Source organism: Haliotis rubra, unplaced genomic scaffold (genome assembly GCF_003918875.1).
Source record: "Haliotis rubra isolate DU_JTF1 unplaced genomic scaffold, ASM391887v1 Scf103, whole genome shotgun sequence".
NCBI classification, from domain to species: domain Eukaryota; kingdom Metazoa; phylum Mollusca; class Gastropoda; order Lepetellida; family Haliotidae; genus Haliotis; species Haliotis rubra.
In genome coordinates, this window is record NW_025764926.1 from 551,694 (window position 1) to 570,760 (window position 19,067).

Sequence of the window (19,067 nt, forward strand, 5' to 3'; positions counted from 1 at the left end):
TGATGAGCTATCTCATCTCCTTGAGGAATTCACTCAACTATTGATGAGCTATCTTATCTCCTTGAGGAATTCACTCATAGTATTGATGAGCTATCTCATCGCCTTGAGGAATTCACTCATGGTATTGATGAGCTATCTCATCGCCTAGAGGAATTCACTCAACGTATTGATGAGCTATCTTATCTCCTTGAGGAATTCACTGATCGTATTCATGAGATATCTCATCTCCGTGTGGAATTCACTTATCGTATTGATCGCCTTTGGAAATTTACTAATGTGTGTGCGTGTGCGTGCGTGCGTGTGTGTGTGCGTGCGTGCGTGCGTGCGTGCGTGCGTGTGTGTGTGTGCGTGCGTGCGTGCATGATCGCGTGTGTGCTAGCGTCAATATATGCATGTTTGTTCGCCGGAGATATTTATTCTACATTTATAGGTTCAGGTATGGTTTTGTTGTACTGATTATGTCCCTCTAACCAGAGATCATCTATTATATGCTAGCTGCCTGAGTGTAAACAAAGGCTGGGTTAAGTTTCACCACGTCCTCTGTCACAGCGAGCTTCCCCACATGTTGAAAGTGACACACATGGTTACCACACTTGACATCAGTAACACATTACAAGTAGCGGTCAAGTCGACGTGATTCATACACCCACGTGCTTGCTGGATTTGACCAATGGCTAGGCAGCTGGCCGCTGACACATTGTACACAAATTACGCAGCTTCCTGACACAATAACAACCTCAAACATTCTGATTGGACGAAAACAGAGACGCCATGTTGATTGGCGATACGCAGTTGTTGCACACCGTTTGAATAACTGATTCGTGTTGCTCGCCTTCCTAGTTGACCTTGTGCCCCGTCACTCTACTAGCTACAGGAACATGACACTTACCGTTTGTATACATAACTACAGCCAGAGGACCTTACAAGGATGTCGATAGGATCAACCATAGGTAAGCGTCTCAACAACGTTCTCTTTTTCGGAGAATTGTATAAGATAGGTTCTTATTATGTTACATAACAATATATGTATAATTATCTAATATCCCTATATTATGTCGATGTCATGATTATCATTTGACCTAAACATAAATATGACTGTGGTCTCTATAAACTTTCATGTGGTCGATGTACAACGTTATGCTGTCGTTTAAAGTAAGATCTTACCAACATTCAGTTTGGCAGATCTTTTTTCCATCACTTTATAAAAATGATAATTTTACACATATTTATTCACGTGTGTTGGTGAGAGTTATTGTGTGCACATGTGTGTGTATATTCATTCTTGTACATTTATAAAGTTATTTATAAGTACGTACGTCTGGATACGTATATAAGTTTATATATGGATATAGGTAACCAGTGATATGTATTGTGAGATGCCCTTAAGTTAAACGTGGCATTAAAAACTTAATTAATGCTGAATTCCTGAATTTGTGGGCCTCTTTTTTCACGCATTGTTGTTGTATGCCCTGCTTTTTCAACTGAGGGTCATTTACTAGGCATACAAAATGATTATTATGCTTATGTAGATGAAATCTGTCATTCTGTTTTGTATACTGCACTAAAAGGGCCTACATCTATTCCCAGCAACGATTAAACGTTATGTATGCCATTGGGGAAAGATTGCATGCATTTACTGCCAACTCCTATGAATATAGGAATGACAATAGGGTCTCTGTGTTCCAGTTAATTTCAGGAAAATTAGGTAAGTATTTAACCTCACCACTATTAATTATTAACGTAACCTAGGCATTGTATCCCTTATTGAACGCCTGAACTGGTCTGTTGTGTTGGTCAGACACAGACGAGGTCAGGTTGTACTGGTCTGTTGTGTTGGTCAGACACAGACGAGGTCAGGTTGTACTGGTCTGTTGTGTTGGTCAGACAAGGCATATTTTAACTTCTTATCAAGACGAAATGAAAATAAAAATAATATGGTGATTTCTTTATACATGTATTATACACGTTCTGTATTACATGAGTTTCACTGGACGAAGTCATTTCATGTTAGACATGTCTTTGAGTGCCAAATGTTTCAGAGATAGATCCTCTCGGAGAAATATGTGTCCAATATATAGATATATATATATAAATATTTGTCAGGGTTGAGATTGCGATCTGATCGGAGATTCTACCAGTAGAGACTTCGCAGTCTTTACCAGTATCCTACTAGTAGAGATTGAAATCGGATCCTACCTGTCAGATCCGATTCTACCTGTACAATTTCCAATTCAACTGGTAGAAACCCTGATTGTTCTGTAGGCAAACAGCACTTTATTTGCTGAACAATAATATTCATTTGTTATGCATGTTATTTTAATATGTGAAAAATGTAAAGAAATTCAAATAATTCCATATCAATGTATCTCACTTTAATACAAATTGCATTAATTGATAATGTCCTAATCATGACCATTTTGTTGATACAAACTATGGTTCAACATTCACATATGAAAAAATCATATGTAGGATCAGAATGGAGCTTCCACTGGTAGAGATTACAATTGCATAGGTTATTCTATATAATAAGTTTCTACCACTACAGACTCCGCTTGCAATCTACCCTGGCATATACATGTATATCATCTCTCTATATTTACATTGTATATAGTTTAGTTGAATGAATTCATGTATTCAAATCATTGAAGGCTTATTATTAGCATATATTCTGAACAACATGAAAAACCCTCAGTCTTTTCCTATAAATATAAATACATTCAATATGTTTGGACACATACTAGATACATAATAACAATGTTTGATCATTTACATATTCCTAGAAATGCATCCATCAACACGCTCAACATGACCAGTGTACCGAACTGAGATGATAAACAATACCTAAGCGACAATGTATCACTGTTCAAAGTGACAATACCCGAGAAAATCTAATTGTTTTCACACCTGATAATTGGTTGTTTATGGGCTGTCCATATAAGCGGCCACCGTCCCGGTTCGGTTGTCCCTGGTGGCTGCAGCAATTAACAATTGCGTAATCCAGAGAGCGGCCACTCAGGGAAAACACCAAAACAATGTCGGGCGGTGCCGCGTGGACAATACACGTCTTTTGGGTTCTATCCAGTACGTTTTGTCGGTTCAGTTAAACACCAGATGATGATATTTTGTTGATTGTAGGAAGACATTAACAGAGAATTTTGTAATGAAACATACATTGGGCCCGCACATTTAATTTTCACAAGTTATAACTTAATAAATATTCTCTTTCATGTAATCAAAATACTTTTTTTTCTAAACGATGCATAGTTTGATAATTTATCCATGTATATTGTGGTATTACACATATATGATATTAAGCAGCATGCGCAAACATATTTAAGTCATATGTCTGCACCCCCAAGTACTTACAATGTCGTATCGGAAATATTCATTGTCCTGCAGCAACAACAGGTGTGCATTGTCTGCCGATTTCAAATAACAATATCAACCGGCATACCATGCAGATTTTATGTGGTACAGGAAAAGGTAGGCAACGGCTCAGTGTCCAAGCAAATATTTGTTGTCACAAAAATTTCACGTGACTGAAATAACTAAGATACGAAAAAAAAAGAATTATATGCATGAATGGGAGGCTGGGTGATCTACGATAAGGGTTACTTTAATTCATTGCAAATGACAAAACTCTATTAGAGAGGGGGTAATCATAATTATCAAAAGGAGCAGGTGCAGGTGTCTGCACAGATTAGACTTTACAGGGATTAAGTAAAACAACATGTAGGCGTGCATCAAAGGGATTAACAGCAACAACTATAGGATAGTGGTAATAAAGCAGTGACAACAGGAGGAAGTCAAATGTCCAAGAGGTAGAAAATATACATGGCTGGAATGCTCCGCTAAGTTGTTGCTATCAGTTCATTGTATTACCTGAAGAGATATTTTCATAAGCAAGTTTTTCTCTTTTACTGATCCAATTTATAGGTTGTTTATTGCAACGACAGTGTTAGGTAAACAAGAGATGTGGATGAATGAATCATTAGGACTGGTATATTTTCAAACAATTTAACACGATATTTTGTAGGAATCCTGGGTGACTAACATCATTAAAAAAAATCAGTGGCGACTCGACATTCACAATTGTCTCTAATTTCCCAGGAATGCCAGGACAGCATAATTGCTAATAAAGCATACGGTCTTTTTGATAGCAACTTGTTAATTGCATAGAGCAACGTTTCTGTGTAGGTTCTCACACCATGTTCAAGCTAAGGTGACAAAAACCAAGTGATTAGAATGATCGAATGCTGTGACATTCACATCGTGTACTTAAACAACAAGGGGTAGATAATTGGACGAGGCCAGGTGGGAAGTAAGAACAATAAATAGCACAGCCATGAAGCCAACAAGCAGGACGGATTAAGTTGTAAAACAGTCATAAAAAACGGGTGCTGATTGAAGTAGTACCCTTCGTCAGTCACTACATTCACAGCGCTCGTCACACGTTGCTTTATGCAATGAACAAGACGTTGCTATTAAGAAGCCGCATGCTAGAATGCCAATGAAACATACAATCATAATTGCTGTTCATAACGTTGTTGTATAATTTGTATATATATACAACCTACTTTATCTGACCTCGTACACCTGAAACATAGTGTATCGAATAGGTCCAACACAGAACTGAACCAAAACATCTAATGTCATGTCTAATGTCATGATGATATGAATTGTATAAATTCCTCAAACCGGTCTTGGAGGTAATAACAGAAGTGTATATAGTTTAGTTTCCTGATCATGAATCAGTTATTGTCATTCTGATGCAAATACCCCAAACCCAACAAGATCAGATCCAGATCAGTTGATCACACTGATTGTTAATTACCTAGAATAAACAAGAAGTGGCCCACACGCAGGTGTCTCATAAATTATCTGATACAGGTGAAAGGACGTCAAATACACACTCTCCCAAATAATTAGCCATTACGAATATTTACACAGGATGGTATTTGTCGGGATCGTTTATTACTGCTGTCTAGAACACATGTTTTCTACACGCATTACGTTATTACACAAACTTTTCACAACATAATGCAGGATTTGAAGAAGTGAAACATTTATACAATTTTATACAATATGTATATACATGCATCCCTGTCTCAGTTCACAACATTAAAATATTGTAATCTGAACCCTTGACCTGAACAATCACCACTTGCCTACTACCTATGGAAGATTCGTTCTGTTAGTTCATTCCCAGAATGTTGTACTGGTCTGTTGTGTTTGCAGACACAGGCAACAGAGTAGCCGTTACAGACAAGGTAAGGTTGTACTGGTCTGTTGTGTTGGTCAGACATAGGCGACACAGTAGCCGTTACAGACAAGGTGAGGTTGTACTGGTCTGTTGTGTTTGTTAGGCACAGACGAGGTAAGGTTGTACTGGTCTGTTGTGTTGGTCAGACACAGACAAGGTCAGGTTGTACTGGTCTGTTGTGTTAGACAGACACAGGCAACACAGAAGCCGTCACAGACAAGGTCAGGTTGTACTGGACTGTTGTGTTGGTCAGACACAGGCGACACAGTAGCCGTTACAGACAAGGTCAGGTTGTACTGGACTGTTGTGTTGGTCAGACACAGGCGACACAGTAGCCGTTACAGACAAGGTCAGGTTGTACTGGTCTGTTGGTCAGACACAGGCAACAGAATAGCAATTACAGACAAGGTCAGGTTGTACTGGTCTGTTGTGTTGGTCAGACACAGACGAGGTCAGGTTGTACTGGTCTGTTGTGTTGGTCAGACACAAACGAGGTCAGGTTGTACTGGTGTGTTGTGTTGGTCAGACACAGGCAACACAGTGGCCGTAACAGACAAGGTCAGGTACAGACAAGGTCAGACACAGGCAACAGAGTAGCCACTACAGACAAGCAACAGAGTACACAGACAGACAAGGTCAGGTTGTACTGGTCTGTTGTGTTGGTCAGACACAGACAAGGTCAGGTTGTACTGGTCTGTTGTGTTGGTCAGACACAGGCAACACAGTGGCCGTTACAGACAAGGTCAGGTTGTACTGGTCTGTTGTGTTGGTCAGACACAGGCAACACAGTAGCCGTTACAGACAAGGTCAGGTTGTACTGGTCTGTTGTGTTGGTCAGACACACGCAACAGAGTAGCCGTTACAGACATGGTCAGGTTGTACTGGTCTGTTGTGTTGGTCAGACACACGCAACAGAGTAGCCGTTACAGACAAGGTCAGGTTGTACTGGTCTGTTGTGTTGGTCAGACACAGGCATCGCAGTAGCCGTTACAGACAAGATTAGGTTGTACAAACATTCTGAGGAGGCTTGCTCCTTGGTAAATAAGGTTAGTCTGCTTTCACTTTAAAATCTAGACTATAAGGCAACAACACTAACAGTGACGTTAATTACGTCCGTTATGTAAAAGTATTTGCCGGTTCGGACTTGTCAATGAGGGTCGCGTTTGTTCATGGCATAGACATTGTATAACAATTCAAATATTCAGGGCTTATTTGTTGTTTTGCTATTTATGCTGGTCAGGAGCCAAAATCGGTGAACAGAAAGGGTCAGATTCGTTGGATCCTTGTCTCTGCACGGCTACATGATATTGCAATCGGATAAAGTTTGAATACTTAATAATTTGTCATATGTTGCTGTCATACAAGTCGGAATATATGTTACACACTGCAGTGTGTGTGTTAAGATGTACCTGTACTGTAATGCAAAGACATCCCGAGCGATAAAGTCATCAATGAATTACTCCTAATCCCGACATTCCCACATCCTGAACACGGATAAAGCCAACTGAAAAGATGTAACCAGTAATAACCTCCCAGACTGTGGATTTCGCGGATTAACTGAGTTCGGACTGAGGAATCATCGCTGATGAAACTGACAATAGTGTAATTATCGTACGATAAGATATTAATACCTTGTGGTGATATTATTATAAAAGCATTTTATAACTCTAGTGTTATAGCATGGTTCGTGTTTGTGTCATAAATCAGTGCTGACGACTGCTCCTTGAGGAAGGGCGCTCGTGACAGGTACGAGTGAATCAGACATTCATATACAGTATTCTTTAAAAATATCAAGATTTGCACCCACTCTCTGATTGTATATAGCCCCTGCTACATTTTTGAGTTCTATCCAGTACGTTTTGTCGGTTCAGTTAAACACCAGATGATGATATTTTGTTGATTGTAGGAAGACATTAACAGAGAATTTTGTGATGAAACATACATTGGGCCCGCACATTTAATTTTCACAAGTTATAACTTAATAAATATTCTCTTTCATGTAATCAAAATACTTTTTTTTCTAAACGATGCATAGTTTGATAATTTTATCCATGTATATTGTGGTATTACACATATATGATATTAAGCAGCATGCGCAAACATATTTAAGTCATATGTCTGCACCCCCAAGTACTTACAATGTCGTATCGGAAATATTCATTGTCCTGCAGCAACAACAGGTGTGCATTGTCTGCCGATTTCAAATAACAATATCAACCGGCATACCATGCAGATTTTATGTGGTACAGGAAAAGGTAGGCAACGGCTCAGTGTCCAAGCAAATATTTGTTGTCACAAAAAAAAATTCACGTGACTGAAATAACTAAGATACGAAAAAAAAAGAATTATATGCATGAATGGGAGGCTGGGTGATCTACGATAAGGGTTACTTTAATTCATTGCAAATGACAAAACTCTATTAAGTAAAACAACATGTAGGCGTGCATCAAAGGGATTAACAGCAACAACTATAGGATAGTGGTAATAAAGCAGTGACAACAGGAGGAAGTCAAATGTCCAAGAGGTAGAAAATATACATGGCTGGAATGCTCCGCTAAGTTGTTGCTATCAGTTCATTGTATTGCCTGAAGAGATATTTTCATAAGCAAGTTTTTCTCTTTTACTGATCCAATTTATAGGTTGTTTATTGCAACGACAGTGTTAGGTAAACAAGAGATGTGGATGAATGAATCATTAGGACTGGTATATTTTCAAACAATTTAACACGATATTTTGTAGGAATCCTGGGTGACTAACATCATTAAACAAAATCAGTGGCGACTCGACATTCACAATTGTCTCTAATTTCCCAGGAATGCGACAGCATAATTGCTAATAAAGCATACGGTCTTTTTTGATAGCAACTTGTTAATTGCATAGAGCAACGTTTCTGTGTAGGTTCTCACACCATGTTCAAGCTAAGGTGACAAAAACCAAGTGATTAGAATGATCGAATGCTGTGACATTCACATCGTGTACTTAAACAACAAGGGGTAGATAATTGGACGAAGTACGAACAATAAATAGCACAGCCATGAAGCCAACAAGCAGGACGGATTAAGTTGTAAAACAGTCATAAAAAACGGGTGCTGATTGAAGTAGTACCCTTCGTCAGTCACTACATTCACAGCGCTCGTCACACGTTGCTTTATGCAATGAACAAGACGTTGCTATTAAGAAGCCGCATGCTAGAATGCCAATGAAACCTACAATCATAATTGCTGTTCATAACGTTGTTGTATAATTTGTATATATATACAACCTACTTTATCTGACCTCGTACACCTGAAACATAGTGTATCGAATAGGTCCAACACAGAACTGAACCAAAACATCTAATGTCATGTCTAATGTCATGATGATATGAATTGTTTAAATTCCTCAAACCGGTCTTGGAGGTAATAACAGAAGTGTATATAGTTTAGTTTCCTGATCATGAATCAGTTATTGTCATTCTGATGCAAATACCCCAAACCCAACAAGATCAGATCCAGATCAGTTGATCACACTGATTGTTAATTACCTAGAATAAACAAGAAGTGACCCAAACGCAGGTGTCTCATAAATTATCTGATACAGGTGAAAGGACGTCAAATACACACTCTCCCAAATAATTAGCCATAACGAATATTTACACAGGATGGTATTTGTCGGGATCGTTTATTACTGCTGTCTAGAACACATGTTTTCTACACGCATTACGTTATTACACTTTTCACAACATAATACAGGATTTGAAGAAGTGAAACATTTATACAATTTAATACAATATGTATATACATGCATCCCTGTCTCAGTTCACAACATTATACTCTGAACCCTTGACCTGAACAATCACCACTTGCCTACTACCTATGGAAGATTCGTTCTGTTAGTTCATTCCCGGGAAGACGACAACTGTGATGTTTAAAGCAACAAATCAGTGGAGCATGCAAGGATTTTCAAGTCGACTGCCCCTGGAGAACAACGGAGGTTCTGTGTGATTTTAAGCAGATGGATGATACTAAATTGTTAACCGGTAAATAAATGAAATACTCCCACGAACCATTATTTACACCCCTTAAAATACATATGACATTTTTATCCGTGACCAGTTTATCGATAAAAAATAATTTATATACATTTGAATGTCATCATTCAACTGTAGAAATAGTTTAAGTGCAGTTCCTATCTAGGCACATCCATGATATCCGCGATGCAGCATTGCGTTTGCGACTCACTCTAAACATGTATCCATCTATACAGAGATACCTTCCTCCGTGAAGTTGGAATGAACTTGTACTCTAACTGCTGATTTGCCATTTCGAAAGTGATGCATTGGATTGCGGATAAGCAGGATATATACCCATAATAACTAGTGAGTAAATATCAACAAATAATATAGTGAATTAAAATCAGTGTCAAAGGCAATCAGTAGTAGTGAGTTGAAATCAATCAATGTCAATCAATAAGCAGTGAGCTGAAATCAATCAATGTCAATCAATTAGCAGTGAGCTGAAATCAATCAATGTCAGTCAATAAGCAGTGAGTTGATACCAATGGAAATCAACAACCAGTGAGTTGATATCATGTTCATATTACAATGTGAGTTGATATCATGAAAATGAACACCGATTTCGTTGTGCAGTTCAGTTTATAGTATAACCCACCTCACTAATCCATTAAAACAACATGAGTCTACCTCGGCGAAACATCAAAGGATTTTCACTGTAATACCAAATGTCGTCTTAAGGGGAAGACACCTAGTCCTGATTGGATTATTGCAAGACTGTTTGAAAAATGGCTTCATTGTGGTTTCAAGAGTACACATCTGCCATATACAATTCAGTGTTCCACTGTACAGTTCGAGTGACTATACAAACACTAGAGATACATAAACCATACCAAAGGGACAACGGGACTCATGTCAGAGATAACATTACTGCAACTTAGCGCAATGAAACTCATGTAATACAGAGTGTGAATAAACGATGTATTAAGAAATCACCAAATTATTTTTATTTTCATTTCGTCTTGATAAGATGTTAATATGCCTTGTAAGATTTGTGCGGCTATCTACTTCTGGGAACCATTTCCCCTCCCACTTGAAGTTGTTTACAGGAGAAAACAACATCATTTGAAGAAAGTCCATATTGAATTATCCTAAAATGGTGTCTAATCATTTTCAATTAAGACAATTCTGGTAGTGAAATGAAAAGTTCTGCCAGAAATTTCTGCGGGAAAAAAACATTCTGCCAGAAATTTCTGCGTTAAAAAAAAATCTGCCAGAAATTTCTGCGGTAAAAAAAAAATCTGCCAGAAATTTCTGCAGAAATGCATTTTCAGAGCCCATTTGTGAGCTTATGAACACGTGCGCGCACTGGCACACGAACTTTTTGGGTTCATCTCCTCGAGATCTTTCCAATGATATAAATTATGTCTTTGTAGCTCGCTTCCTTCTGTGTGTCAAGTTGTGTTGGTCAGACACAGGCAACATCCTGATCCAGAATTAGGCTAGGTTGTAGTGATTTAAAAGCACACCTATTTGACAGATTCCTGATTGATGATCCCACTTGTCCATGTGGCCATAACAGAGAAGATGCTATCCATTTTTTTCTGTCATGTCCCCGCTATGCCCAGTTTAGACCCGACAAATACTTTGTCCTTAACCACCTCAGCATATATACCATACTTCACGGCAATGACGACTTATCTCCTCTAGACAATGAAAACCTAATAAAATCCGTACAGAATTATATAACTGAAACTAACCGCTTTACGGAATTCAAGTAACAACCTATAAACATAAAATGCACTTGGTATCTTGTTCTTTATTTTCTTTTCTTTATTTTTATTTTGTTTTGATTCATTCATTAATGTTCTATTGTCTGCTCCATACAATTAAGTCACGGTAATAATGAATTATATGCGGAGAAGCATTGACATAGGCCATATGGCCTGTTTGCTGATCCTATTTCCATTTTCTTATGTTGTGTACTCTGAAAAATGTAAACATTATTGGAAATAAAATACTGTTTAAATCACACAGGCAACATAGTAGCCGTTACAGACAACGTCAGGTTGTACTGGTCTGTTGTGTTGGTCAGACAACGTCAGGTTGTACTGGTCTGTTGTGTTGGTGAGACACAGGCGACACAGTAGCCGTTACAGACAAGGTCAGGTTGTACTGGTCTGTTGTGTTTGCACAGACAAGGTAGCCGTTACAGACAAGGTCAGGTTGTACTGGTCTGTTGTGTTTGCAGACACAGGCAACACAGTAGCCGTTACAGACAAGGTGAGGTTGTACTGGTCTGTTGTGTTGGTCAGACACAGACAAGGTCAGGTTGTACTGGTCTGTTGTGTTAGACAGACACAACCAACACAGTAGCCGCGACACAGTAGCCGTTACAGACAAGATTACTGGTGTTGGTCACACAGGCGACACAGTAGCCGTTACAGACAAGGTCAGGGTGTACTCTGTTGTGTTGGTCAGACACAGGCAACACAGTAGCCGTCACAGACAAGGTCAGGTTGTACTGGACTGTTGTGTTGGTCAGACACAGGCGACACAGTAGCCGTTACAGACAAGGTCAGGTTGTACTGGACTGTTGTGTTGGTCAGTCAGACACAGGTTGTACTGGTCTGTTGTGTTGGTCAGTAGCCGTTACAGACACAGACGAGGTCAGGTCAGGTTGTACTGGTCTGTTGTGTTGGTCAGAACACGCAACAGAGTAGCCGTAACAGACAACAGAGTCAGGTTGTACTGGTCTGTTGTGTTGGTCAGAACACTGGCAACAGAGTAGCCGTTACAGACAAGGTCAGGTTGTACTGGTCTGTTGTGTTGGTCAGACACAGGCATCGCAGTAGCCGTTACAGACAAGATTAGACAAGTTGTACAAACATTCTGAGGAGGCTTGCTCCTTGGTAAATAAGGTTAGTCTGCTTTCACTTTAAAATCTAGACTATAAGGCAACAACACTAACAGTGACGTTAATTACGTCCGTTATGTAAAAGTATTTGCCGGTTCGGACTTGTCAATGAGGGTCGCGTTTGTTCATGGCATAGACATTGTATAACAATTCAAATATTCAGGGCTTATTTGTTGTTTTGCTATTTATGCTGGTCAGGAGCCAAAATCGGTGAACAGAAAGGGTCAGATTCGTTGGATCCATGTCTCTGCACGGCTACATGATATTGCAATCGGATAAAGTTTGAATACTTAATAATTTGTCATATGTTGCTGTCATACAAGTCGGAATATATGTTACACACTGCAGTGTGTGTGTTAAGATATACCTGTACTGTAATGCAAAGACATCCCGAGCGATAAAGTCATCAATGAATTACTCCTGATCCCGAAATTCCCACATCCTGAACACGGATAAAGCCAACTGAAAAGATGTAACCAGTAATAACCTCCCAGACTGTGGATTTCGCGGATTAACTGAGTTCGGACTGAGGAATCATCGCTGATGAAACTGACAATAGTGTAATTATCGTACGATAAGATATTAATACCTTGTGGTGATATTATTATAAAAGCATTTTATAACTCTAGTGTTATAGCATGGTTCGTGTTTGTGTCATAAATCAGTGCTGACGACTGCTCCTTGAGGAAGGGCGCTCGTGACAGGTACGAGTGAATCAGACATTCATATATTCTTTAAAAATATCAAGATTTGCACCCACTCTCTGATTGTATATAGCCCCTGCTACATTTTTGAGTTTCATCCAGTACGTTTTGTCGGCTCAGTTAAACACCAGATGATGATATTTTGTTGATTGTAGGAAGACATTAACAGAGAATTTTGTAATGAAACATACATTGGGCCCGCACATTTAATTTTCACAAGTTATAACTTTATAAATATTCTCTTTCATGTAATCAAAATACTTTTTTTTCTAAACGATGCATAGTTTGATAGTTTATCCATGTATATTGTGGTATTACACATATATGATATTAAGCAGCATGCGCAAACATATTTAAGTCATATGTCTGCACCCCCAAGTACTTACAATGTCGTATCGGAAATATTCATTGTCCTGCAGCAACAACAGGTGTGCATTGTCTGCCGATTTCAAATAACAATATCAACCGGCATACCATGCAGATTTTATGTGGTACAGGAAAAGGTAGGCAACGGCTCAGTGTCCAAGCAAATATTTGTTGTCACAAAAAAATTCACGTGACTGAAATAACTAAGATACGAAAAAAAAAGAATTATATGCATGAATGGGAGGCTGGGTGATCTACGATAAGGGTTACTTTAATTCATTGCAAATGACAAAACTCTATTAGAGAGGGGGTAATCATAATTATCAAAAGGAGCAGGTGCAGGTGTCTGCACAGATCAGACTTTACAGGGATTAAGTAAAACAACATGTAGGCGTGCATCAAAGGGATTAACAGCAACAACTATAGGATAGTGGTAATAAAGCAGTGACAACAGGAGGAAGTCAAATGTCCAAGAGGTAGAAAATATACATGGCTGGAATGCTCCGCTAAGTTGTTGCTATCAGTTCATTGTATGCAGATGGGATGAGATATCCTTCATCTCTGTTGATGGAGGGCTTGTGTCCGCGGATTTGAACTGCTTAATCCATGTTGATGTATATATAAGTCTGCTACAGCACCTCAGTCTCGCTTGACAACGGTATAAGAATCTATACTGAAACGCCGCATCCTATATAATAAAGACGACGTCATCCATGAAGCGAAAATGTGTTGAAAGAACGATATGAATGTAAGTCACTAACGTGAGGCTCTAAAATCATATGGTGGTGTGCAAATCATATGCGTTTAATTCGTGATTGGTATATTTTCTCATGATATTATTGTATGAATAATCGTTTCCTTTCACACTCGTATTACAACACAAATCATAAAATAGATAAGATCTATATATTATGATCTCGGTAGCAACAGCATGGAGCGTGTTGTTCAGTGACAAAACAATGTGAAAATTCATCGAGGAGACTTACGCAATGGATTGATAATATATCTAAACGATATCAAATACAGAACATCATATAACATATAGTGTAGTATTTATGTACTAAGCATGTGTTTCAAGAGGAGGTGCTGCTTAAAAACTAAATCCATGTCTACATCTATTAGCCATTGTCAGACGAATCCAAATATAAATATTTTAACTACCAGTCCTATGTTCATTGAAATATATTTGGACTTTGGACCGTAGCCTGGGATGTTGAAACGCTTTACAACAGATTACGTGAACACCCAGTGGGGCGTGGACATCCGTGGAGGGAGGTGTGGGTGGTCGTGTACACCATTGTGTTTGTTTTGCAACGCCAATAACCTTTCTCAATAAGGTGTGCAAAAATGGTGTGTATGGTGTAATGTGCAGATTAGCCAAGAAGAACGCGTTGTTCATCCTGCAAGACCGTTCAGGCAGACGATGAAAATATCTCTATTCGTTAAGTCGGCAAATCACAGATACATGTTACTGTGAGTACTTGATAACTAAACAGCACCTCGTCTGATGAGCTGCAACGTCGCTGCAATGGGTGAGAAGAATTTCACTTTATCATCGACACCACAATACTGTATAAATCTCGAACAACCTCTGCGTTTTGCAGGTATATATCGTAGCTCTTTCCAAACGTATTCATCAAGTTTCATTCACCATTTTATCTAAGAAAATTTTCACTGACTTCAAAATACTGACTTTATGCATTTCATTTGTGCAATGGTACATTATGTTTAGCACTATCTATGTGCACAAACCAGCCGTTTCAACACATTACCTGAAGATATATTTTCATAAGCAAGTTTTTCTCTTTTACTGATCCAATTTATAACTCTAGTGTTATAGCATGGTTCGTGTTTGTGTCATGAACAATTATACAAACGTAGTGGAAACGTCGCACTGAGGAATTGTATAAAAATGTCTGTCTGTGAAGCATCATATCTGACAACCCAGTGACAGGCATCATAAGCATTGACGCGGCCTCATAAAAGTGGATGTTCTTTGTTTCCCAACGTTTTATATATGTATGCCTAATTTTAGATGACTTATAGTGAGCTGTCTGGTGCCAAAATCGCGTTCTTTCTACAAAACTGTAACTGTAATTTTAAGTCTGAAGGGGTAATGTTTTTCTTCGTTTGGTTAGTATTAATTGAAATCTTTCTACATAAGCGAATACATTTCCTCAACTACTGCTGAAGAAGACATGCAGTTATTTGATTGACATTGGTATACTGTCATGTTTATTTCATATTTTCAGATATCAAATGAGGTGTTAGCGACTAAGATCGGAGCAATCGACACGTGAAAGAATACATTGTCAGCGATGTCGACCCAATCCTTCCAGTTGCTAATCGTTGCTTTAGTGACACAAACAACTAATGCATATTCCAACAGCAGTAGCCCTTTAGGGTGGTCAAACATGTGTCAGTCCGCCAGTAATGATTCAAATGTAGTCATTTCCTGTCACGTGGGTGTTGATGATACATGGGATTTAAATCACTTCCGGAATTGGTCCGCCATATTGGATAATGGCACACGTGTGTCTCTTGAAGTTATTTGTGAACCTGGAGCCAGTGTCTGTCTCCCATGGCCGTACCGAGCCAGACATCTGGACACTCTGAAGGTCAAGGATTGCATTAACAGGTGCTACTTCTCGGACTTCAACCGACCGGAAGTCCTCGAAATTCCCGACTCGCTGAGGGTGTTTGAAGGATACGGTGTTACTGAACAGTTTAACGTAATGGATATGTTGTCTGTTGACCTGAAGAGTCTCTCTCCTACCTTGGAGTGTGGGCCGCTGTTCTTGGAGGTGTTCATCTACAGGAACACTAAGACAGATTTAATTTTCCCAGAAGGTTTTATGCCGAAGGGGAATGACGAGATCACTGACGACTTCGTACAAACTGCGCGTGATGTGAACAAACTTAATCACGTATGTAACTATGAAAATATGAAGGTCTACGACGTAAGTCAGAGACAGGACTCGTCGTCTGCTAGTATATACGCCACGTTTATAAACTCCCGCTACCCGAAGCTTACAATGCTGAACTTCTCGTCCACGGAGATCCAGACATTCCCTTCAATTTTATTAACATGGAAAGGACTTAAACTTGAAAAACTACAAGTTCTGGATCTGTCCCACAACAACATGTCCCGTTTTGACCTCAGGGGAGGACCTCAAAGTTATGACGCACCAATCAAAGTTATAAACCTGACCTACAACTCCATTGAAACAATAGCAGAGGCCGAGATCGCTTCGTTTCTGTCACCCGTTGCACAAGTTGTGGACGTGAGGGCATAATCCCCTGAAGTGCGACTGCGCCATGGCTGACTTCGGTGACTTCCTGAGAAGACATCCGACACCAAAGGACGCAGGTCTGAGTCTTGACTATGAATATCTTTGGGATCTCACATGCGTTGCTCCAGTCAGCAAAAGAGGAAAGCTCATTAGCCAACTGTCAAAGAAAGCGCTTTGCTACAATGACGTCGTGAATGCGTCAGCACACCAAGTCTACGTCGCCGTTTTAGCTGTTGTTGTTGTCATTCTTGTCGTCTTACTCTTAAGTGTCCTTTGCAGAGATAATATCAAATTCCTCCTTTTTCGAAACTGCCAAAACCTGTGTGGCCGGTCAGACGATTCCAAGAAAAATATCAGTGATGGACGACATAAAGACGAATCCTTAAAATCTACTCAGGAGAAATGTTAATAAATAACCATTTATCTCGAGTGCTTATAGGAATTCATAGTGCTTGGGACGACTTTATACAGTCTTTTTGCGGAAATATGCGAAATATTTCTAAAGCCTTTCCCTTCATATATACACTTCTGTAAAAAGATGAAATAATCAGTTGGAATAAACAATATCAACTCAGGAGACTGATGGTTGATTGTTTGTTTTTCAACAGTGCACTCAGCAGTATTCCATTTATATGGCGGCGGTCTGTAAATAATCGAGTCTGGACCAGACAATCCAGTTATCATCAGCATGAGCATCGATGTATGTAATTGGGATACGATGCCATATGTCAACCAAGTCAGCGAGCCTGACCAGCCGATCCCGTTAGTCGCCTCTTACGACATGTATGGTTTACTGAAGATCAATTCTAACCCGGATCTTCACAGGTATCCAGATACTGAAACCGAGGGAGGAAAACAACACAAGTTTAAACTTTAAAAACACAAACATCCGTGTCGTGTCTTTTGGTGTGACGAGCGAGCGATTTTAACCTCTATCCCACTGCCTAGTTTAGTTCAAATGTAATGGTGCCACCATATTTCTTCATGTATGAAAACGGGTATATTCATGAATTCAAAAGCACAAATAGCAATGTATACTGGACAAAAATAGTTAGGGATATATGTAATTTTTGAAATTATGAATAATGATCTATTTATTCATTGACACACTGATAAAATATCAATCATAAAAATACCAATATCCCTAACTTATTTTGTCCAGTATAGCATAAAACTACACAAATCTGTACTGGGTCATGTTCAGTGATTCTACAGAAGTTCTGTATAAGTTATCTCTCAAACACTGACTGAAATAGCTCCACATTGTCCTCATATATACCTGTTCTGTGATGTAATCATCTGTTATAACTTCAATCAATTTGACCACATGTGAATTGAAGTGCAGGATGAAGATGACCTCTACTTAAGGATGATGTCTGCTGGCATGATTTTGTGTCCACTGCGCAGCTCGAACTCTCGTGTTTCAGAAGTCTTTTAATGTTGTCTTTTGTTGCAGTAAACAACATTTCAGCCGAGCTACATGGACCAAAATCACCTCAAGTCATTTTATAGGAAATAAAGTGTTACTTAATCGTGACTTTGTAATTGGTCGTGTGTTGCTTAATGCAAACATGAATGACGTTCAACAACTCTCATGTCGCTGCATTGTACCTGTACATAATTCCATGACACCATAAGGGGCACAGGTGAAATGTGGCTGCACACTGGGAATAAGAAAATACATATATATATATGACACTTCTGCCTACTGAAATGTTTTCTTGGAGAGGAATGTTTTATCCATATGTGGTTACAATCATTACCTAATTAGGTTAAATGATATTAATGGATAATACTTTTTAAACCGTTAGCATCATGAATAATTCTCACTCAAGTATAAGGATGTATGTTGCGAAGTGTGTGAGTGAGTCATATCTGTGTAAGTGTATCTTTGACTGTATTCATGAATGAGTGTGTGTGTGTGTGTGTGTGTCAGTGAGTGTATCTGTATGTGTTTTATTACAGTATATATGTGTGTGTGTGTATGGGTGTGTGTGTGTGCATATGTTTGTGGGTGTCCGTGCGTTTGCTTGTGAATCTGTATGTGTTTGTTTGATACGAAAAATGTATGATTTACAGTAATCATAAGTTATCATTTTATTCCCTTTTGTCAAAAGGCCAGTATTCACCATCTCAGCCACATCTCCTCTTCCAGCAGTACACCTCCTCCCTATTGCCACGTATATTCCGAACCCGGATGTTGTGTGGCTGGAAGTGAGATCTCGCATGTCTACTCCCGTGTGGCCATGACATCGCAAAATGAACACACTTAAAGGTTTACATACATCAGCACGGAACGTGTCATAGAGAATGACTTGCAGAAAAAGTCTCATTGTGAAGCATAAACATTTTTAAATAGGACAGAAAACATTAAGTAAACTTATATTTACACATCACTGATACTTATGTTTATGCAGGACCAACACAATATAAAAGTAATGCTTGGTTGTCATTCTAATTTCAAAAAATAATAATTCATTAGTGGTTCTTTTGAATTATTTAATTAAACAAGGAACTACGTTTATATGTATGA

The 19,067-nt window shown here is 38.9% G+C and overlaps 1 protein-coding gene across 1 annotated transcript; it reads left to right on the forward strand.

The window, feature by feature from the left end:
* Positions 1–768: 768 nt before the first annotated feature.
* On the forward strand, positions 769–16,675 carry LOC124271993. Its single transcript, XM_046707167.1, has 2 exons — positions 769–950; positions 15,494–16,675. The coding sequence occupies exon 2, from the start codon at positions 15,560–15,562 to the stop codon at positions 16,535–16,537; it is 978 nt and encodes a 325-aa protein (XP_046563123.1). The 5' UTR covers positions 769–950; positions 15,494–15,559; the 3' UTR covers positions 16,538–16,675.
* Positions 16,676–19,067: the final 2,392 nt, after the last annotated feature.

Excerpts from the sequence above, each read along its gene's own strand:
- LOC124271993 (XM_046707167.1), top strand. The coding sequence starts at position 15,560 with ATGTCGACCCAATCCTTCCAGTTGCTAATCGTTGCTTTAGTGACACAA.